Source organism: Myxine glutinosa, chromosome 4, assembly GCF_964187855.1.
Source record: "Myxine glutinosa chromosome 4, kmMyxGlut1.1, whole genome shotgun sequence".
In the NCBI taxonomy this organism is placed as follows: Eukaryota; Metazoa; Chordata; class Myxini; order Myxiniformes; family Myxinidae; genus Myxine; species Myxine glutinosa.
This window is the reverse complement of record NC_136264.1, coordinates 87,657,177-87,681,148: the sequence shown is the minus strand read 5'-3', so window position 1 is coordinate 87,681,148 and position 23,972 is coordinate 87,657,177. Positions and strand designations below refer to the sequence as shown.

At 42.8% G+C, this 23,972-nt stretch overlaps 1 protein-coding gene across 3 annotated transcripts in view; it reads right to left on the bottom strand.

The window, feature by feature from the left end:
• Nucleotides 1-23,575, bottom strand: part of MZB1 (marginal zone B and B1 cell specific protein) — a 46,835-nt gene extending 23,260 nt beyond the window's left edge. For 2 of the 3 annotated variants that reach the window (XR_013623097.1, XM_068099389.2), the window contains exons 1-3: nt 23,204-23,565; nt 20,053-20,156; nt 14,202-14,306 (exon numbers count right to left, since the gene is read on the bottom strand). Coding sequence is in view for 2 of the 3 variants with exons in the window: in XM_068099389.2 (XP_067955490.1) it covers nt 14,202-14,306; nt 20,053-20,156; nt 23,204-23,440 (446 nt within the window). In the remaining variant the exon portion in view is untranslated. Of the gene's footprint in view, nt 1-14,201; nt 14,307-20,052; nt 20,157-23,203 lie in introns of all 3 variants that reach the window. The other variant, XM_068099388.2, reaches the window with a different exon arrangement.
• Nucleotides 23,576-23,972: the final 397 nt, after the last annotated feature.

Below are 23,972 nucleotides of genomic sequence, written 5' to 3'. Positions count from 1 at the left end.
GAGAGAGAGAGACAGAAAGAAAGAGAGAGAGACATAGAGACAGACAGAGATAAAGATGATATTCAGACAGATAGAGAGACAGACAGACAGACAGAGAGAGATAGACAGAGAGAGACAGAAAGTGAGAGAGAGACAGACAGAGAGAGATAGACAGAGAGAGACAAACAGACAGAGAGACAGAGAGAGAGAGACAGAAAGAAAGAGAGAGAGATAGACAGAGAGAGACATAGACAGACAGAAAGAGAGACAGACAGAGAGAGACATAGACAGACAGAGAGATAGACAGACAGAGAGAGAGAGACAGACAGAGAGAACCACAGACAGAGAGAGAGAGATAGACAGACAGAGAGAGAGATAGACAGACAGAGAGAGACAGACAGAGAGAGAGAGACAGACAGAAAGAGAGAGAGATAGAGAGAGAGATAGACAGAGAGAGAGACAGAGAGAGAGAGACAGGCAGAGAGAGACATAGACAGACAGAAAGAGAGACAGACAGAGAGAGACATAGACAGACAGAGAGAGATAGACAGAGAGAGACAAACAGACAGAGAGACAGATAGAGAGAGACAGACAGACAGAGAGACAGACAGAGAGAGAGACAGACAGAGAGAGAGAGAGACAGACAGAAAGAGAGAGAGATAGACAGAGAGAGACAGAAAGTGAGAGAGAGACAGACAGAGAGAGATAGACAGAGAGAGACAGAAAGTGAGAGAGAGACAGACAGAGAGAGATAGACAGAGAGAGACAAACAGACAGAGAGACACAGAGAGAGAGACAGAAAGAAAGAGAGAGAGACATAGAGACAGACAGAGATAAAGATGATATTCAGACAGATAGAGAGAGACAGACAGACAGACAGAGAGAGATAGACAGAGAGAGACAGAAAGTGAGAGAGAGACAGACAGAGAGAGATAGACAGAGAGAGACAGACAGAGAGAGTCATAGACAGACAGAAAGAGAGACAGACAGAGAGAGACATAGACAGACAGAGAGATAGACAGAGAGAGAGACAGACAGAGAGAGAGACAGACAGAGAGAGATAGACAGAGAGAGACAGACAGAGAGAGTCATAGACAGACAGAAAGAGAGACAGACAGAGAGAGACATAGACAGACAGAGAGATAGACAGACAGAGAGAGACAGACAGAGAGAGAGACAGACAGAGAGAACCACAGACACAGAGAGAGAGATAGACAGACAGAGAGAGAGATAGACAGACAGAGAGAGACAGACAGAGAGAGAGACAGACAGAAAGAGAGAGAGATAGACAGAGAGAGAGACAGAGAGAGAGAGAGACAGACAGAGAGAGAGACAGACAGAGAGAACCACAGACAGAGAGAGAGATAGACAGACAGAGAGAGAGATAGACAGACAGAGAGAGAGAGACAGACAGAAAGAGAGAGAGATAGACAGAGAGAGAGACAGAGAGAGAGAGACAGACAGAGAGAGACATAGACAGACAGAAAGAGAGACAGACAGAGAGAGAACATTTTTGGGAACGTTTTGGGAACATTAAAATGTTGGGTTTTGCTGACGTTTCCACAACGTTGTTTGAACGTTTTTCACATTACTTTCCTGCAACATTGAAATAATGTTGTTGTAAAACGTTTCCACAATGTCGCTACAACGTTTCACTTTCGTTGTTGCAACGTTTTGCTCCAACGTTTTGGGAACATTCAAATGTTGGGTTTTGCTGACGTTTCCACAACGTCGCTACAACGTTTCACTTTCGTTGTTGCAACGTTTTGCTCCAACGTTTTGGGGACACTCAAATGTTAAGTAAATCGGATAAGAATTCACGAGTTATTTAATTATTAGCGATTAATGAAGTACTTATTTAATTAATTACATTTCTTATTACATTACAGTAATTACATTACAGTAATTACCTGAGGTAATTACAGTAATTACAGTTCCGGTAATTACAGTAATTACAGTAATCATTACAGTAATTGCAGTAATCTTATTACAGTAATTACATTACATTAACTCAGGCACCTTTTGAGTAAGGAAGCTGATATTTGGACATGACACTGACCAAGTGATGTGGCTGTCAAGGAAAATTTTGATTTATTGATTAATCATTTAATAAATTAACTCGTTGATTTATAAATGACTTATTTAATTAAAATTCCTCAGAGATACATCTTCGGATGAAATACTTGCAGATTGGTTATGCTATGAGCCAATTGATTAAGGAAAATATTTTGTGATGGCCATATTGGCAATTTCGTGGCCATATTCGTGGCAACTCAGTTAGTGCCACTGCACCTTTAAAATGCATCCCTGCGTTCATTTTTCAATCGATTGAGTTGAAATTTTGAACAATCGGATCTGGACTGTCGTTGTTAACGACTCTAGCACGCACCCGTCCAATCAGGATGGAGCGGTATGGTCCCCGGATCATCACTGCCCGCAGTTTTAATTAGTTTTACTTTTTCTCTTGGTCATATAATTTTGAAGACATGCATGTTATGATATAGGAAATGTTTGTTCTGTTGAACGGAATAAATGTTGTTTATTTGTGTGGGTGTGTATTTTTGTGTATTTTGTATATATTTTCACGGCTAATTCCAGTTAACATCCTGCAAAATTTGCTCGTTTTCCTGGCCGAGTCGAAATTGCGTTGAGTTCCTATGGCATGCGCCATTAAAAGCGCTGTGTAATGGTTGAGCTCCCTTTATTTCGTTTTGGTCATGCGGATGAGCAGACAAAGTGACGAATGCTGCGGCTGGAGCAGTAGAAGCGATGTTTTTAATTGAAACGATGTAATTTAATTAAAAGTGGGAGGGGGCAACACCACGCGTACCTCTTTTAAGGTGTGTATAAACCCTGGAATAAACGTGGGAGGGGGCAACACCACGCATACCTCTTTTAAGGTGTGTATAAACCCTGGAATATTTCAGCAATCAATACAATGCTGAAACTATGTAAGTTAATTTAATGAGTAATTTAATGAGTAACTTAATGAGTAATTTAATGAGTAATTTAATGAGTAATTTAATGAGTAATTTAATGAGTAATTTAATGAGTAATTTAATGAGTAATTTAATGAGTAATTTAATGAGTAATTAAAAGTGGGAGGGGGCAACACCACGCATACCTCTTTTAAGGTGTGTATAAACCCTGGAATAAACGTGGGAGGGGGCAACACCACAAAGCATACCTCTTTTAAGGTGTGTATAAACCCTGGAATATTTCAGCAATCAATACGATGCTGAAATGATGTAATTTACTGTGTAAGATGGTCGACCTTGGGTTTGTTTGGGTTTTGTTGTTTATTTTTGTGGGTGTGTATTTTTGTGTATTTTGTATATATTTTCACGGCTAATTCCAGTTAACATCCTGCAAAATTTGCTCGTTTTTCTGGCCGAGTCGAAATTGCGTTGAGTTCCTATGGCATGCGCCATTAAAAGCGCTGTGTAATGGTTGAGCTCCCTTTATTTCGTTTTGGTCACGCGGATGAGCAGACAAAATGACGAATGCTGCGGCTGGAACAGTGGAAGCGATTTTTTAATTGTTCAATGATTATTCGATATTGTTATGACTTATTGTCAATAGGTATACTAAGTGGCCATGAGGTAGCCTGTTGCTATGTACAGTTTTATTCTATTGTTGATTATACCACATAGCTGTGGTGATAAAGGAAATGTTCGTTTTAAATAGATGATTATGATAGGACCATGACTATAAAATCATGATGATTATTATGAATGATATCATAGGGTTCAAATGCAGAATGATTGCATGAACTTGGGAAAGAACTTTCAAGCCCTATGGGATAAATTGGGTGTTACAAGCGATGGAGTTTCAAAATTTAGCATGATTGAAGGAATTTTACAGTCTTATTTCAGGAGTTTTACGAAATTTATATTGCCAAGAGATTTGGGTACTATTAAAAGAAAAATGATGAGATATTTTTCCCAAAGAACTTTAATATCTGCCATCCATTTTGGCGGTCTCACGAATGAAGGATGAGTTGCCTTTAGTGGTTGCAAAGAAAATTTGTGAAGACCAGGCAAAATGGAAAAATAGGTCAGATATGACCCTAGGACAGAACAGTGATTCGTCAATTGACATGAGGTATGAACCAGAGGTGACGACCGATGAGCTTCGATCTCAGTCAATAGATGGACCTGTCCTGACATAATTGGGGAAAGGGCTTATGCAAGGAGTCATCCAAAATGATTAATTTGATTTATTGATGAATATTGATAAATTAATTGAAATTGAATAATTGAATTGAACTGAATAAATTTAATTGAATAAATTTAACTGAATAAATTGAACTGAATAAATTGAATTGAATATATTTATTGTTTGATTGATGAAAATGCGGTCTCAAGAAAGAAGCTTTGATATCTTTGTGAGATATTATCAATGTGAAGACAACCTTGGAAAATTGAGCAAGGTGGTGAGTTTATATATAGATATATATGTGCGGTTACCATTGTGTGATTTCCCCTTCAACAGAGCGGACACCTGAGGATTCACCCATTTCATACTGACCCTCTGGCTCATCTGCAAATACTGATCTGTGAGATTGGATTGTGCAAAAGCCACAGGTGAGAGAGATTCTCTGGAAATCACCGTTTGAACAGGTGGAGAGATCCTTCCTGGAGGTACGAGTGAAGCTTTAGAGGAACAAACTACAACACATCCAACGCTACTTTGATAAAAAGCAGAATGGGAAATGGAGCCTGCAAGAATACACAAGGACAACCAGAGATTCCACAAAAAGGTACTTGTACACATCATATGTACGACCGTTATGGTGCCGAAGCTATAAGGCAGGTCGAGAATTGGTATTTGTGGACAAAGGGACATGATGAGGAGTTTCCAAGAGATGGTACATTTGAGCGAAGTCGATTGGAAAGATTGGAACAAAGATTGAAAGCCAGGAAGAGACAGAATCTAACGGTAGACTGGCTTGCATTCCATCTTTGGGATGGTGAATCCAGACAACGGGAACAGCAAGAACGGATAACGGATCTAGAACTTAAAATAAAAAGGATACAGGATACAGTGGAGGAGACAAATGCACAACTGCCCTCAAAATTAGGAATGAAAGTGACAGTTGTCCCATCTGATTTCCAGTTGTCTCCCCAAAAAGGACGGTACAGAGAATTTTTTCGTGTTTCAGGAGATAACGAGAGATTGCAGTGGCAACTCAGGGATGTAGAGATGCAGCCCAGCAATACAAGTGCACAGGTGCACAGACCAGGCAACGACAGAAACCGGTGTTTCAAGTGTGGACGGATGGGACATTGGAAAAGAGGATGTCCGTATACCAAAAGGAAGACAAGTTCATAGGGTAAACCAAGATCAAGGGTACCAGTGCTGACCGATACCTCAGACAATGATTAGGCCTTCATTGCGACAAATCCCAAATGACGATTGGCCTCAACAAATTAGATTACTGGACAAACATGAATAACTGTCGATGATTCTTGGGTCTGAAAAGTTTTCGGAGCAAGAATTATTCATTTTTCTTTTGCTTGTAAGCAAATTGATAATTAATTGATCAAATGCCGAAATTGGATCTTTTATGTTGGGCACAAAATTTTAAATTTACAAAGTTTGGAACAATTGCTTCGCAATTTTTTTGGCAAACCAAGTGACAAGAGTCACATCATGATCAGGTGGGAATTTCGGACTATTGTTCCACACGATTGATAGGTCAGTGGTCGACTGACATACAAATGGGTGGGTAGTCAAATTTGGATAAATTATTGTGGGAACTGAAAGGGTAATGTCAATGTGACGTCATAGGGGTTTTCTAAGAATAAACTTTTTGGTCCATTTGTGTATTAGCGCTTATAAAATTGAAGGACAAATTTTGAGAAATTGAAATAAAGTTGACACCCATCCGGATCTGTAAATAAGGGTTCCAACGCAAACAAATATGCATAATGCATGTGTGTGTGGGTATTTTGTGTGTCAGTGTTTTTGTTTTTGTGTATCAATCTTACAAGATTGTTGACACCGACAGTGTGCCTTGTCTGAAAAATAGATAGTTCCATGGGGATGGGATCGCATATCGAGAGAATTCGTAAAATAAAAAATAGAAATATAATTTGATTATGAAAATGATCACTTTTGTCAAGGGAGATGGAGAATAAAGATTTGATTTGCTGAGTTATGAGCAGCTATTCATTAATAGTAAAACATTGGAAGTAATCTTGGGATTCCATTGTGATAGAATTTATATGAGAATCAAAACTATTTATGGATATGAGCTTCATAAAAAATGTGGGAGTACAAAATTAGCCAAATTTTGGAGAGGTCTTACACTGACTTCCCAGAGTACTCTGCTCACGGATTTTATATATATATAAACTTGAATTTTATCAGAATATAAATTGGGCTGTATGTATGGATGTGTATAAGGCATAGATGATATGGGAAAATAGTAAAGGAAATTTTGCTGGTTTGAACTATTGTGAGTTTTGAGTTCTGGAGTTCAAACAAAGTCACTGGTTAACAGATGAGAATGGATAGTAAATAAATTATTCGATGCTGGGTAAATTAAGTACGATATTACTAAGACTTATGAGAGCTATTGTTCTTCCTTACAGCAGTGGAAAATTATTGAAAAAAATTAGATCCAACATAATGAATCTATAAAAGAATGTGATAGGGATAATATCCTCAATTTGTACTAATTATTTGATTGTGGGTAAAGGAATTAATTTATCGTAGTGGATTGTTAACAGCAGCCTGAAAATGTCCTGAGAGTGTGCATCCATGTAATCAGAAATCCCAGATTTGTTGTTACAAACAACATTTTGGTAGAGGTCTTGTGTGGACGAGCACTTCCTTGGTAGATAAAAAAAACGGTACTGCATGCTGGCAGCCACTTTTGCGGCCAGTTAGGCCAAACAAATTGAGAGGAAATTGTAGTTAAATACGTAAGTTACACATGGCTATTTGTAAAAAAGGAAATTTGTTGAGATGGGAAACATTTTTCGAAGGTTTATTAAAGTGTTATAATATGACATGTGGCAAGGCAAACTATTGGATGGGAAAATTAGATCTGGTTATAGAATAAATTTATTGACCCCTTGAAGTTAATTCCTCGAATCATTGTTTCACTGGCATTTTTTGTTCACATTGGAAATAGTTTGGTAGAGCCTTGGTTAAAACCTTTGGTTGCGGTATCTTGGAACGAATTGATAAACCATAGGAGATTGATAAGAATAGAAACAAATATGGACCCAAAATAGAAAGTTGGATTCATGCCTCTCATTGCAAGCAAGCACATGGGGCTAAGGTGGACGATCCCACAGAAAATGAGGCTGCACCTAGCAGCCCAGCAGAACATTCAGTGGCGGATAAATTATAGTCGTGATATACATTCATTTGAATTACATTTTAACACCCCTTGCATTGATAAACATTACAATTTCAACATTTAATATTCCTACTTGAATTAGGGAAGATAGTGACATTTATTTGCCTACATGACATACCATTATCTACTGATATTAGCGCAACATGAGGGATAATGTATCACAACTACACTCATGATTAGGGGATTTAGTTCGACCCCGGGAGATAGGGGGATCAGGGTAAGACAAATAATCTGATTTATGTTACATATTAAGGGATTTTCTTTATTTACCTTTTAGGAAGCTTGTTAGTTTGGTATACAATGTTGAATGTCATTGACATATAATTATGTTATAGGTATGAACATATACAAGGGGTAGCTCACATGTTTTACAGATGGCTACAGGTGGGACAAGAGGGAGCAAGATACCACGATTATATAAAAGGGGGTGCCTTTGCATGGTTGGGAAACACATTTGGAGGGGTGGTAGCTAAGATACTCCAATATTTGTTTGTTGGTTTAGTAGTTATATTGGCAATTGTTTTAGTGGTGGCTTGCTTGAAAGCCTTAGTGACGGTGTGTTTGAATAAGGTAACCAACAAAACGATGATAACGCATGAAGTGACAAATGAGGAAAGAAATGTGGAACCAGAAAAGGAAGACTTTTATGGCGACATAAATACTGAGATTAAAAGATTAAATCAAGTGATGTTGCAAATGAATACAGTAGAATTAAGATAATGGCATAACGACAATGTTATGAGTTGTGTCAATTACAATATCAGAGAACTCATATCACCACGAGTGACACACTGTTAGGGAAAAAAAAAAAGGGAAAAGAAAAAGTGGAGAGGAATTATGGTAATAATACATTATGCTTAATTTGTTGGTTTGGGAAAATTGTTGTTGGGAATTAGATATTCCCGTTTGTGATTGTAATCATATACAATTTATTTTCTTAGAGTCGTGCTAAAATACCTGCATGAGTTAATTTTTGAACTATATTAACCTGAAAGCAATTGTGGATGCTATTCTTAGTTTAGTAGTCAAATACATACCTGATTGAATATTATTTGTGTGACGCATATAAATGAATATAACTTTTTTTGTGTTAAGGAAAAACAACAAATTGTTGAATGTGAAACTGTCGGAAGATATATGTACATGATTATGCTGATTTCATGGTAAGATGTACCCTATCTGATTCAGTGTGTGTGGAAAGCAGATTCAGATGTGACTGAGCATAAGGATAAGACGAGATCACATTTGAAGGGGGTGCTAACGGAATTGGGAAGAAGTTCGAGAAAGAAAATTTGTGGCTAAAAAATGAAGTTAAACGTGGCATACACCCTCTTTCTCAAAGAATGATGAAGACATTCTCCCGTGTAACTTGGAGATGGATGCTTACCTTCACCAAGGAAATTTATGTGACCATTTGCCTGGATCACACTGCAACATATGAAAGAAAGGCGATCACTTACTCTTGTTCGAAGGCTTGGAACATTCATCACATCAGAAGTTGCAGGACAACGACACCTTACCTGCAACCTCTGTGAAATGCGGGGACATATGTTATTACTTCACCAACTTCCGGGGAGCCAGCATGGAGCTGCAAACCAATGGCTGTGCCTTTTCACAACAGCTGTGCACGATTCTGCGGGCCACTCCTGGTATGGACCATGGATGACCTGAACACCATGGTCCCAACATCATTGTGGATGCATCCGGCATCCCTGTTCCACATCTTGCTGGCCAATCAACGTCACACCAATACTTGCTGCCCACTCACAATGAGGGAGGAGGCAAGTCGACTACAACTGGGTGAAGGCCTTGTTCAGGAATTACTATGGTTTACAGCAAAAAGTGGCAAGAATGCTACATGGAGAGCAGGGTCAGTCTATGACTCCGCAATGTTACCACAACAGCGAAATCCTACACGAAGTAGTGCAGGTGCTATGAAGACATTAGGAGAAAATGTTTCATACCTGGATTCAAACACAAGTGATCAGCCCTTCCTTTCAAACAAAGTCAACATTTGTGTGGAGGCAAACGTTTTTGCCAGATGGTGCAGATGCTTTACAAAACTTGAAAATGAAGTGAAATTGTTGTATCTTGGTGATGGTGAAGTGTTGTTTTGAAAAGATATTTGTGATGCAAATGCAATAGATTGAACAATATGGAAGGAGTCAATGACCAACGAAATGTTTTGTGATTCTTGCAGGATGACGGTGTATGCCTAAGGGAATTTGATTACCAAAGTTATGGTTTGAATACTTGTATTGATATTTACTTGTAGATATTGATTATTTACTTATACTTGTAATGATGTTTACTTGCAGTGATTGATTATTTACTTATACTTGTATTGATATTTACTTGTAGATATTGATTATTTACTTATACTTGTAATGATGTTTACTTGCAGTGATTGATTATTTACTTATACTTGTATTGATGTTTACTTGCAGTGATTGATTGTTTACTTATATTGATGTTTAGATTAATGGTTAATATAAACAAAAACAAAAAGATGAGGGAATTGTGGAAATGTAACTCATTGATTGGGACTGGTAACTCATTGATTGGGACTGGTAACGAAGCAGATAGACGATTTCGTAAATGAATGTCAGGAATGTGCACGAACATGGTAATCTCTTGTCCACCTGGTCACAGCCCCAGGCTGGAGCACCCCCCTATTGTTTGGTAAATGGAACTCGCAGCAGGAGGGGAGCGAGCTGGTGCCAGTGAGGCGACCGAGTAACGTTTGCGGAGAACGGATTAGGATTAGCGGAGGAAGGATTAATACTGCGGTGCCCATAAAAGAGTGAACATCTCCTTGACTCATGAGCACTCATCCTCAGAAGCCCTGCCCGACGGAATGAACGCGTACCACGAGTACGGCGCTGCAGAGAAGACATCAGCCACGAAAGAGGGACTATGCGGATAGAGTTACCTGGTCCATTGAGTTAAACGGTAGTTATTTGGTATTGGAATGAAGTGAACAACCAGTTAATAAAGTTGTGATCTTTTGTAAACCTGTGACATCATTGGAGTCTTGAGTCTCACTACACTTCCCCGACAGCTCCAACTCCAACACAAAACACGATTCTTTAAAATGGAATTTTGCCCAAGAATCCATAGACAGGTGGGGGCTACACAAAAGGAAGTATAGATATTAAACAGAAAGAGGAAAAAGAGCAATCAGAGATTGCAGACCCTCGCCAGGATGTGTTTTCAATGGTTTTTAAGGCTTTTGTGTTAAAACAAATATGGCGGCCGAACCACGTGACCGATGACGTAATCTTTTTTTTTTTCTCCACCAATTTATCCCGAGATGACGCTCAAGAAATTTCATCTTGATCGGATGAAGTTTTGTACTTGTTGAATTATGACGTCATAATGGAGGCACCTATGACATCATCATTAACATATTTTATTCCACTTGGAGAGTTCTTTACATTGAGCCGTGTCTCAATTTTTTCCATGCAGCTCTTTCGGAGATAGAGGTGCAAAGCTTTTCGGTTTTTCCAAGATGGCGGCCATACCACGTGACCGATGACGTCATAATTATAATTTAAAAATTATACAGGTAGAGTTTCACCAATGGTGAAAATTTCCTGTCAATCAGACCAACGGTTGCAGAGAACATCATATTTATTCTGTGCGGACAAACAAGCAAACTGACTCAAATGCAATACCCTCTCCTCAGGCGAGGGTAAATATATTTACATTCATCTTGAACTGGGGTAGGTGAGGGCTGAGGGGGAAGCAGGATGCAGGTAATGAGTTCCAAAGAAATGCAGTATGGGGAAATAAACGAGAAGAAGAGTACCGCATCGTCTTAGTCCTCAGGACAGACAGCTAGTGTATGGATGGGAAGGCACTGCTAAACAAGGCTTTCATCCGCAGCTCAAGGAATTACTGCTCTCCCCTCTGGGCTGGTGCTCCTGCTTCACACCTAGCTCGTCTTCACGCTGTTGAAACCAAAGCGTTCAGAATCATTGGAATCTCCCGCAATGAAGCTAACCCAAGGGCCTCTCACTCACTCACCGCAGGCAGGTTGGTGGTCTTTCCGTCTTCTACCGACTCCTCTCTGGCCTTGCCCCCCCAGCTCTCTCTGGGCTCTGTCCAACAAATATTCCTACAGGTCACACAAGATCTGCCTGCAACCCTCTTATGTTTAAACTGCCAAAATCAAGACTCTCTGCTCACCTTCACTCCTTCATTCCTCTTTTCTCCCGCCTCTGGAACAAACTCCCTCACTCTCTTCAATCCCACACTCCACCCTCCAGGTCTTTAAAACAGCTGTTCACCACCATCTCTTATCTTTCCCCATCCAAAACCTTGATCTTTTCTACCCCCGCTAATTTCACCCCAATTCCACTTTTTTGAAATACCAACTTCTGTCCTGGAAGTCCTTGGTGTCCTTGTGTTTTATACTTCTCCCACCCCCCCCCCCCCTTTCCCACGCCTCCTCCCCCCAAGCCCTCTCCCTCCCACACATCTCCCTGCTCTCAAATGTTGTGTTTGTGTGCTTCCCCTTCTCTCCCCATCTTGTCTTCTGCTCCCTCTTTTTATATATTTTGTTTGTCTGGTCGATTTGTTTGTGAAGTAAATGTTAGCTCTTTCACAAGCCTCGATTCAGTATACAAAAAAAAAAAAAAAAAAGGTGAAACAACCTGTGAGACCCTCACAGCACATTCCATGAAAATATATTATATGGAAAAGGCTCAAAGAAGCAACAAAGTGGCGGATTGAGAGAGTTTCAAGGATGATGCTCACTCCTGTCCCACCAGATTGGCAGCACGTCACTGGATTCTCTCAATGCGAGATAGGTGTCAGGCTGGAGCAGCAGCCCAAATATGACAAAAAAAAACAAACCTCCATGACAGATCGCATAGTGGCCTTGTATAGATATAGCATAGCAGCTGAAAGAAGGTATCACCGAGCACGAAATAAGCAGCCTCGGCACTGAGAGGTTATTTTAGCTTTTTTTTTCTTCTTTTTTTTGTATACAAGATCGAGGCTCGTGAAAGAGCGAACATTAATCACACAGAAAGACAAACAGACACACAAAACAAATAACATCGGGAGTGGTAGACAAGATGGGGAGAGAGGGGGAAGGACACAAACACAACATTTGAGAGCAGGGACCGAGAGACATGGAGACATCGAGAGAACTGTGGGAGGGAGAGGGCTTTGGGGGGAGGCATGGGAAGGGGGGGGGGGGTGGGAGAGGTATAAAACATATGGACACTGCCAAGAGTTCCAGGAAAGAAGTTGGAATTTCAAACAAGGTGGATCTGGGGTGAATTAGTGGGGGTAGAAAAGATCAAGGTTTTGGATGGGGGAAGATAAGAGATGGTGGTGAACAGCTGTTTTGAAGACCTGGAGGGAGGAGTGTGATTGAAGTGAGTGTGGGAGTTTGTTCCAGAGGCGGGAGAAAAGAGGAATGAAAGAGTGAAGGTGAGCAGAGAGTCGAGATTTCGGCAGTTTAACCATCAGAGGGTGGCTGGCAGATCTTGTGCGACCTGTAGGAATATTTGGGGGACAGAGCACAGAGAGAGCTGGGGGAGCAAGGCCGGAGAGGAGTCGGTAGAAGACAGAAAGACCACCTACCTGCCTGCAGTGAGTGAGTGAAAGGCCCTCAGAGATAGCTTCATCGCGGGAGATTCCAATGATTCTGAAAGCTTTGGATTCAACAGCGTGAAGCCGAGCCAGGTGTGAGGCAGGAGCACCAGCCCATAGGGAAGAACAGCTATACCAGAGATGTACTTTTCCCAGCTGATGTTTGAGTTGATATCCAATCCGAGCAGATGGATACCAGGGAGTTCCTGCAAAGGTGAAGAATCCATACACAGGGTTGGAAAACAAGGTGATCTTGAACTAGACACAGACAACAAGGTGGTCTTCTTTTGGTTAAAAGTAACAACCCAGTCTTTTCCCCAGTTCATCACACTCTCGAGGTCCTGACTGAGAGTGGCACTGGTCTGGACATGGGATGAAAGAGACATGATTTGTGGCTATGTAGCATACAGTGTTGAGTTATTTGTGTAAATAGCTAACTATGAAAGAATACAATCAGCAGATCACTGATATATATCAAGAACAATGTATAACACAAAACAGAGTCCTGAGGAACAGTAGTATCAATATTATGGGCAGTTGCCGACTGTCCTTCATGTACCACAGAAATTTGGGGATTTGCAAGGAAGTCAAATATTGTAGCAATCAACTGCCCAGAGATGCAACGTGGTTACAGCTTGTAGATGAGCCCCTTGTGCCACACTTTGTCAAAAGCCTTTGAGATGTTGAGGACAACCCTGGCTTCATCATGATGATCCAAAGCCCTATTCACATGTTCAGCGATTATGGATATAACATCACCAGTAGACCTTGAATGTTGAAAGCCATGCTGAGCATCAGTTAGGAGGTTGTAGATTTCCAGAAGACTCATGAGTTTCAGTTTGATCATGGATTCAAAAACACTTTGCTCATAATGGGTTAAAGGCCTATAGGACCATAGTTGGAAGGATCTGATTTCTCACAGGAGCCTTTAAAGACAGGGAGTACAGAAGCCTGCTTCCAGATACATGGTGAAGAATCCATAGACAGGTATCCTGAGACTTGTCCTATTTGTCCTTTCACATTACAACTTTGGGCATCACATTCCCATCAAGTTGTAATGAGGTTCTGTGGGTGATAACACCTCACTGGGCAGCAATTTAGAATTTAGCTAGGGTACCAGCCTTACATAGCATAGTTCACATACCAACTGACAAGGAGTTTTGCAACCGAGTATAACATTCACATTTTTACAATAAATGTACGATATTCCTTTATGCCAATGCTAATGACTATCACATACCTGAATGGCCACTTCCCTCCTCCCATCAACATCCCAAAAGAGTTTTTGGTCTCCAAACCAGGTCCTGAAAGTCTCAGTTCACCTCCAACTTCCTTAACTCCGTACCTGCAGAAGAAATAATAAAATTACCGGTATGCTAATGATTTGTCTACCGTTCACACCAACTTAGGCATTCAAGGTCAGCACATATCACAGAGTGGTAGGCTGTCCGCAGCTGCCGAGATGTACCACCACCTGTCCCATAGGAGCCTTTAGTGGAACATTGGTTCTGATGCAAGCTCTTGGCAGGCTGCCGGGTGGGGGCTTGTGGGTTTTTGAGTTCTATCAGCCTTATGGGGTTGCATTCCGTTCCTGGTTCTCTAGTGCCATCAAGAGGGTACATTGGAGTTGGTGCTCCCATCGGCTTGCCACCAGAATGCTAGAGGCCTGAACCTGGGTGTAGCTCACTGGAAGGCTGCCTCATCATCTGGCGCACAATTGCGGGTCTCCTTCTCCGCCAGTTCGCAATTTACTGGCGGCACATTCGGCAAGGAATTCCTGGAGGCCTTTGCGAGGCCACTAGTTTGCACTGTTTCTGCCATCTGGAATGCTCCTCGTTTGCCTGCCAACTCCCCTGAAGCCATTAATCCCCTCTTTACATTACTGTGGGCCAATCATCTGCGGCACCCCATCCTGATTACATTTTTTCATCTTCTTTCTTTGCTTTTCCACTCAGGGGCCTCTTGGTTTTGGGCTCAACCCTTCTATTGTGTTGTTGATAAAAAAATAATGAAAATCACCACATCTTAGATGAGGTAAAGACAAAACAGCTGGGATGCATTCATCAGGCCCACCCGTAGGCCTACAGCACACCTATACATGCAGTGGAGCACAAAAAAGGCTGTGGAATTTTACCCGCCTGATATAGCATATATTTTAATGGCAAAAGAGGAGTTGTTTCAATGAATGTTTATTTACAATTCCTTGAAGATAGCAACTACTAGCGACTAAGAAAAGATAATGAACAAAACCCTGATTCAAGATTGGACATGTGCAGACGTAGTGCATACAGAGGTTGCTAAGTAACAAAGGGTGGTTTCACATGCACATAAAAAGTTCCTATATGAGAAAAAACAACAACTTGCCAACACATTGCTGAGCTTCGTATTACAACTCAGAAAAATGAAATTTCAAATGCTGCATCAAGCAGGTTGTTGGGGCTTGTGGGCGCACCCTGCTGGAGCACCCTACTTCATGAGACCAAATCCTGGTCTTACCAGTTTACAGAAATGTCTGAACAACAAAAATGCAGTTTGTTAAAATGACCTGGTGGCCAAAATGAGTTACTCATTGGTATCGATACCAGATTACAACTTGATGTTCATGCCAAACAGCTGTCATTATTTACTCAACATACAAATTGTAATCCTAAACCAACCAAGGACAGCATAGTTGTGTTCAGCAAATGTGCTCTCACAAAAACACAGTGATGCTGAATATTGGGTTACAGGTAACCCTGCTTAAACACTTTTACCAGAAGATGGAATATTAGCAAACGTGACGGGAGAGATTCACAGCAATGGTCTCTCTCATAACCTGCTAATGTCAATGTCACATTAGAAGCTTGCTGTAAAATACAATGTCTCAGGACTCTTACATTAAATTGTGCTATAGCTTTTTCAGAACTTTTAACCAGTTTCATATGAACAACTTTTGTCTTGCTGATGAAGCCATCAAGGCAGAAATGATGTGCCGGACTGGAGTAGATATGAACTTCTGAAAATCCATATATCTATTGCACACTGCCCCTGCCCCTTTAAAGGAGAACGGACATGACCAAAACAACTTTGCAGATTTCGAAACATAAACATATCTTAAACACTTCTATTGAGTTCATTTCACAAATATCTTCGCGGTTTTATTAGAATTTGTCAAAATATCGCCGAACAAGCAAAATCATTTGTGTCCAAACCGCAAACCGGAAATGACGTTTGCGAAGTAACCCAGTTTTTCGTTCTTAAAGCCTTGTTGGCTTCGTGACGATCAGAACATCGCTTTGTTTTCGTTACAATCAGTTGGAATCATGCCCAGTCGTTGTGTGGCTGCTGCTAGTGCGTGCCCGTACATGCGGGGAGGTACGTGGACATACGTACGTTGACGTACGTACCAAAAATAAGGCCTCACTGTCCGGAAGTTCGCATATCGCAGTTACGATTAATCGCAAATTCGTTTTAATGGCCAAGTATTCAATTTTCAAACCGTGAGGCAGAAACAACAAACACACGCGGTTCCTTCACTGTAGCTTGACCGTACGTGCAAAGAAAAATTAAAACTTGCATCGTTCCTTCGGTCTTCGCTCTCGTCCTTCGCCGTTCCTTCGCTCTCGTCCTTCGCTGTTCCTTCGTTCACGTACAAAACGTATGTGTTTGCTAAATAAATGGCCATAACTTAGTAACCACTTGCCCGATTAATAGCAAACCTTGAAAAGGCACATCCTCAGGTCCACAGCAATATACCTGGCAAGTTTCACTTAGATCGGACCAGTGGTTGTCGAGAAACAGCGGTCACAGACATGCACACAGACAGACACACAGACACACAGAGATTGCTTGCATTATAGAGAGTGCTATAATGATACAATTACAACTGATACACCTGCAGTGCTGCACTAAGTCAATAAAGTCGTATTTCGTTTCTGTGTTTCTATCCATTTCTTGCCTCACGTCACCGAACATTAATTAAATATTAGTTATGTATTCCATTGACCAGAAAAAGAAACTTTTTCAATTGAAAAAGAGACATAAAAATGAATACCATTCAGTATTTTGGAGGCGCCCGAGATCAAAATCGATCGCCATTGTGTCTGTGTCCGACGATTTCTCTTCTTCACTCTCTGGATGGTATGGTTCGAATCTGTATGGGAGAATCGAGTGCGATTCCCCAAGATTATTAACTTTCTCTTCATTTTCTGCATCAGATTGGTCAGAAATATCGCTGATATCCAGACTTACGCAACTATCGGAGTCGGTGTCTGCCATTGTTTACTATTGCGCAGTCACATCAGCTTCCTCCGATGACGTCACGATGATGATGATAGTCATCACCAGATGCTGGCCGGCGCGAGAGAAATCGTCTGCTATTGGCATTTTAAAACTCGGATATCTCACTATTCACGCGTGCCAGAGCAACAATTTTTGCGCCAAACTTAATCTTTTTTGTTGCTACAATTAATTAATCTTTAGCATTTGATGTCTATACTCATGTCCGTTCCCCTTTAAGCCAGTTTGAAAACGACAGCTACCAAATAAAAAAAGCAAACAACTGATGTCATAAGTGATTGTAGTTTTCTGGCATGTCTGTCACATCAATTTGACAATCATGTCGTGCATACATTTTGGTATTCTTTACCTCATTCATTAATCAACTAAACCTTGGTGGGACGAATTCTGTTCAAATTCGCCATTTTTTCCCCCCACTCATCCGTCCATGTGGGCTTTAAATTTAGCTGGCTGACTGTCGGATAGCCAGAGGTAGGCCATATGCTATATTGCCAAGTAATTTTCGATCTCCTAGTGAACATTTGCTCTGTAATATTTTCAATCGGATTTATTACTTTGTAAGGTTTATGATAATATTTACAGAATACAATAACAACATGGAGCAAAAGACATAAAATGTCATAGCCTCCGTGGTTTTAATAATTCTGCTGTATGGAGTTAAAGGCCGCCAGTTGGCCATTGGTTGGATTACAAAACAAAATATTCTGCATATGTATACTCTCATATATTGTCTTTGTCCCAAGCTTGAACAAAATTGGTCCATGTATATATATACATAATAACCACCTTTAGAGGCCATTTTTCCCCGCAAGCGGGGGTTGGCCTTTTTCGGGAACCGTGGTTGTTGTTGTTTTTTGGTCCCCTTTTTGAAGCAATGTTTTACGGCCGGATGACCTTCCTGACGCCAACCCTTTTTGCCGCCTTTAGCGACAAACAGGGAATTACCAGTGAACTGGTACTCAATTAGCCGACCTCGGAAGGATGACAGGCTGAGTCAACCCCCCTGGCGTTAATTCAGCGATCGACCGGGATTCAAACCCAGGATCCTGGGATCCTAAGCCGGCACCCTAGCCACTAGCCCAACACCAGGGATTCAACAACAACAACAGGGATAACAACACCAGGGACCAACACCAGGGTCCATGTATGGCCAAAAAATGGTTGGGGACATGTTTAAGTAACAAAATGGCCACCAGTCGGCCATATTTGAACTGATATCGGAAAAAGATTAGATGCATATATGTAAGGCATCATTCCTTATCTGCCTGCCAAATTTGAATAATATCGGTAAATGCATGTCCGAGAAATGGTTGCGGATGTGTTCAATATTGGGGGTTTTATTTTTGTTTTGTTTTTTTTACAACTAAAATTTCCTCTTTGATCAGATCAGAAAATAAAGTGAGGTGCACGTGTATGCCATCATGTACTGTGTTTGTGCAATGTTTGAACAAAATCGGACAATGCAAGTTCAATAAATGGGTGGGGTCACGTTGAAGTACCAAAATGGCCACCAGCCAGCCATCTTGGATATAATCTCGAAAACAAATATTGTGCATATGTAAGCAATCGTTCATTATTTGTGTGCCAAGTTTGAACACCATCAGTCAATGCAACGCTGTTAAATGGTGCACGACGTGTTCAACATCAGGTTGTTTTTTTACAACTAAAATGGCCGCCAGTCGGCCATATATGATCGCATCATGAAACAAAATGATGTACATATACGTGCACTATTATGTGTTGTCTTTGTGCCAAGTATGAACAAAATGTGTCCATAAATGTCCGAGATATGGTTGCGGACGCACACTTGCGGACGGACGGGCAGACGAAACCCAATCCATAAGCTTCCGTTTCGGACTAAGTCTAAGGGGAGCAAAAAATGAGCACAACATTTCAAAATAATAGAATACATAAAATGTCACTGTGACATAGCTCTAATAACAAGGAACTTTGGCACAGGAGGAGGAGGCCATTCGGGCCCATCATGCCTACGCTATACCAACACCACACCACATACTATAACTCATCAACCCACACAAGCTACCTACAAGTCCTGCCAATATACCTGTATCCCTCTATCTCCGATGCATCCAAGTACCTATCTAATTCCAATTTAAACCTATCTACTCTTTCTGGCACCACGACCTTTCTGGGGAGACCATTCCCTGCATTAACTAGAATGGTACTTGGTAGAACGCATACCTCGGCCAGGCTTAACAGTTTACATTTTGTATCTCACTTTTGTATCACAGATTTTGTATCATATTTTGTATCACATCGTAGTTGTAAAGGCCAAGTTCCTCGTATTAGCTTAAACATATTGGTTTGTGTGGTTCTAATAATCTCAATGAATGTGCAGGGCCAACAGGATGGCCTAGAGGTACGCACACTTCCCTCTAACCTGTCTAGTCCGGGTTTGAATCCTTACCCAGCTCCAAACTGTCATCTCGGTGTTCACAGGCAGGGTGATTCATCAAAGTGTGCCGTCCCTCGGATACACGTTAAACGGGCGTCTCAACATCCACCAACAAATGACAGACAAGCTGGCAGACAAGGATCGCATGGTGTCCTTTGTGAGGAGGAGGCGAGCGATCACCGGCACCATGGACATATTCCCAATTGCTGCCCTAACCAGCAGGGGGCACACTGCATCAGCGGCACAGCCATGCCCTCAGCTAATGATGCTACCCCACAGCCTTGTGCTACATACAAACGAAGAAGAGGAATGAATGCGCCTATGTAAGCATTCACATTACTTCAGGATATCTATCGATTCGTCTGATGAGTTCTGTTGGCAATGTTTCTGCACTCACTCTTCCCAAGACTGTGAGCAGCACGAGTCCAGTGTGTCCACAAGCTGGGACTCCGGGAGATTGTTCCCCAATTTGTTGCTGACTTTCTGTAGGAATTCTTGCATCTGCAAATAAATAAACATCATCTGACGTCATGGCTGATGCAGTAGTGTAATGAAAACATGACAGACATCACATCCTTCATGCCAAGTGTATTGTCCCAAGCCATTAGATTAGCCATAGTGTTAATGGATATGTAAAAACAACGCCTCTCCAGCCGAGGCTCAATACAATACAACTTCAATAACAGCTGTTACCACCCCCATGTTACCAACGTCACCAACAGCACTACCACAGGTGGTTATGGGGTCACATGAGTATTGAAAAGACAATTGCATGGCCTGCAGGTCACTGGACGATACCTGCTAGGAGTAGGATGATGGTGCAGTTGATGCCCATGAATACCTGGTATGAGACAATTTACTGAGTACCTTGTGTATGACGGAATGGCTTACAGATACCTCGTAGTTGATACCGATTCATGCAGATACTTAGCAACGATGGCGCAGATACCCAGCAGCGATGGCGCAGATACCTAGCAGCGATGGCGTAGATACCTAGCAGCGATGGCGTAGATAGCTAGCAGCGATGGCACAGATACCTAGCAGCGATGGCGCAGATACCCAGCAGTGCTGGTGCAGATACCTAGCAGTGTTGGTGCAGATACCTAGCAGTGATGGCGCAGATACCGAGCAGCAATGGTGCAGATACCTAGCAGTGTTGGCGCAGATACCTAGCAGTGTTGGTGCAGATACCTAGCAGTGTTGGCGCAGATACCTAGCAGCGATGGCGCAGATACCTGGCAATGTTGGCGCAGATACCTAGCAGTGTTGGCTCAGTTACCCAGCAGTGATGGCGCAGATACCTAGCAGCGATGGCGCATATACCTAGCAGCGATGGCGCAGATACCTAGCAGCGATGGCGCAGATACCCAGCAGCGATGGCGCAGATACCTATCAGCGATGGCGCAGATACCTAGCAGCGATGGCGCAGATACCTAGCAGCGACGGCGCAGATACCTAGCAGCGACGGCGCAGATACCTAGCAGTGTTGGCGCAGATACCTAGCAGTGTTGGTGCAGATACCTAGCAGTGTTGGCGCAGATACCTAGCAGTGTTGGCGCAGATACCTAGCAGTGTTGGCGCAGATACCTAGCAGCGATGGCGCAGATACCTAGCAATGTTGGCGCAGATACCTAGCAGTGTTGGCTCAGATACCTAGCAGTGTTGGCGCTGATACCTAGCAGTGTTGGTGCAGATACCTAGCAGCGATGGCGCAGATACCTAGCAGTGTTGGCGCAGATACCTAGCAGTGTTGGCTCAGATACCTAGCAGTGGCGGCGCTGATACCAATCAGTGGTGGCGCAGATACCGAGCAGCGATGGCGCAGATACCTAGCAGTGTTGGCGCAGATACCTAGCAGTGTTGGCGCAGATACCTAGCAGTGTTGGCGCAGATACCTAGCAGTGTTGGCGCAGATACCTAGCAGTGTTGGCACAGATACCTAGCAGTGTTGGCACAGATACCTAGCAGTGTTGGCACAGATACCTAGCAGTGTTGGCGCAGATACCTAGCAGTGTTGGCGCAGATACCGAGCAGTGTTGGCGCAGATACCGAGCAGTGTTGGCGCAGATACCTAGCAGTGTTGGCGCAGATACCTAGCAGTGTTGGCGCAGATACCTAGCAATGGTGGTGCAGATACCTAGCAGTGTTGGTGCAAATACCTAGCAGTGCTGGCGCAGATACCCAGTAGTGTTGGCACAGATACCGAGCAGTGTTTGGCGCAGATACCTAGCAGCGATGGTGCAGATACCTGGCAGTGTTGGCGCAGATACCTAGCAGTGTTGGCGCAGATACCTAGCAGTGTTGGCGCAGATACCTAGCAGTGTTGGCACAGATACCGAGCAGTGTTGGCGCAGATACCTAGCAGTGTTGGTGCAGATACCCAGCAGTGTTGGCGCAGATACCTAGCAATGTTGGCGCAGCAGTGTTGGCGCAGATACCTAGCGGTGTTGGCACAGATACCTAGCAGTGTTGGCGCAGATACCTAGCAGTGTTGGTGCAGATACCTAGCAGTGTTGGCGCAGATACCTCGCAGTGTTGGCGCAGATACCTAGCAGTGTTGGCGCAGATACCTAGCAGTGTTGGCGCAGATACCTAGCAGTGTTGGCGCAGATACCTAGCAGTGTTGGCGCAGATACCTAGCAGTGTTGGCGCAGATACCTAGCAGTGTTGGCGCAGATACCTAGCAATGGTGGTGCAGATACCTAGCATTGTTGGTGCAAATACCTAGCAGTGCTGGCGCAGATACCCAGTAGTGTTGGCACAGATACCGAGCAGTGTTTGGCGCAGATACCTAGCAGCGATGGCGCAGATACCTGGCAGTGTTGGCGCAGATACCTAGCAGTGTTGGCACAGATACCTAGCAGTATTGGCGCAGATACCTAGCAGTGTTGGCGCAGATACCTAGCAGTGTTGGCGCAGATACCTAGCAGTGTTGGCGCAGATACCTAGCAGTGTTGGTGCAGATACCCAGCAGTGTTGGCGCAGATACCTAGCAATGTTGGCGCAGCAGTGTTGGCGCAGATACCTAGCGGTGTTGGCACAGATACCTAGCAGTGTTGGCGCAGATACCTAGCAGTGTTGGCGCAGATACCTAGCAGTGTTGGCGCAGATACCTCGCAGTGTTGGCGCAGATACCTAGCAGTGTTGGCGCAGATACCTCGCAGTGTTGGCGCAGATACCTAGCAGTGTTGGCGGATACCTAGCAGTGTTGGCGCAGATACCTAGCAGTGTTGGCGCAGATACCTAGCAGTGTTGGCGCAGATACCTAGCAGTGTTGGCGCAGATACCTAGCAATGGTGGTGCAGATACCTAGCAGTGTTGGCGCTGATACCTAGCAGTGATGGCATTGTGCATGGATAGTTGGTTTATGATGAAGTATTGAATGGTGCTCGATATGCAATGGTGGTTTGCAATCGGTTAAAGCCTAAAGGGATAGGCATGCCTGGGGTGGTCGAGTATCACAGACATAATACGCGAGTCGGCCCACCTGATGAGTAAGCCGGTATGAGCGGATACTTTGTATATGCAGTGACGCAGCACACGCTCACCTGGTAAGCTATGGCACGGCACGCATCGCAGCGCAGGTGAGCAGGCATGTGCTGTGAGTGACCCTCCTCATCATTCAGCTCAGGGCTGCTCAAACTGAACTTGTGCTCGTTCTTCGTTCCAGATGTCGATGGCCAATCAGAGGATGTCTTCACCCTCCTGGAAGCGGAAACAGCGTGGCACAAAACTACCAGGGCGAGCACGTACCTGCACATCTCGCCGAAAGTCTGACGGCGCATCCCGGCTTATTCATCGCCCAGGCAGCTCGACAAAGAAACTTCCGTTACGGTGGGTGGAGCCACGCCATGTAACCAAAAGAGAGCAGCCTTGGCTTCCTCCATTTGGTTTTGGCGCTAACTCCGCCCCATGGCGCTATCCCCGCCCCTAGACGTGGAGACCCTAACCTAAAAACCCTAAAAGTGGAGAAAAAAAGGGAAAGAAGACGAAAATGATTGTGAACCTGCAGGAGGCAAATACAATTGTTGGTGAACTTAACTCACTGACTTCAACGTCTGCGAAGAAGAAGCTCACAGGTCGGAATAACTCGTGAAAATAACTCGCAGGTCACGTGGCCCCTGTTGACGTCACGAAATAGCTCACGCTGGACCAGACAGTAGTATGGTAACATTTTTTGGATCTCGATCGAGAGTCATGTGCCTGTGAATATTCACAATATTTCACACAATACAAGTAAGAAGTTTCGTTGCCCGGATGGTGAATTTAAAAGACGTATATTAAAATTTTGACTATTAATATTGATATCATTTAAAC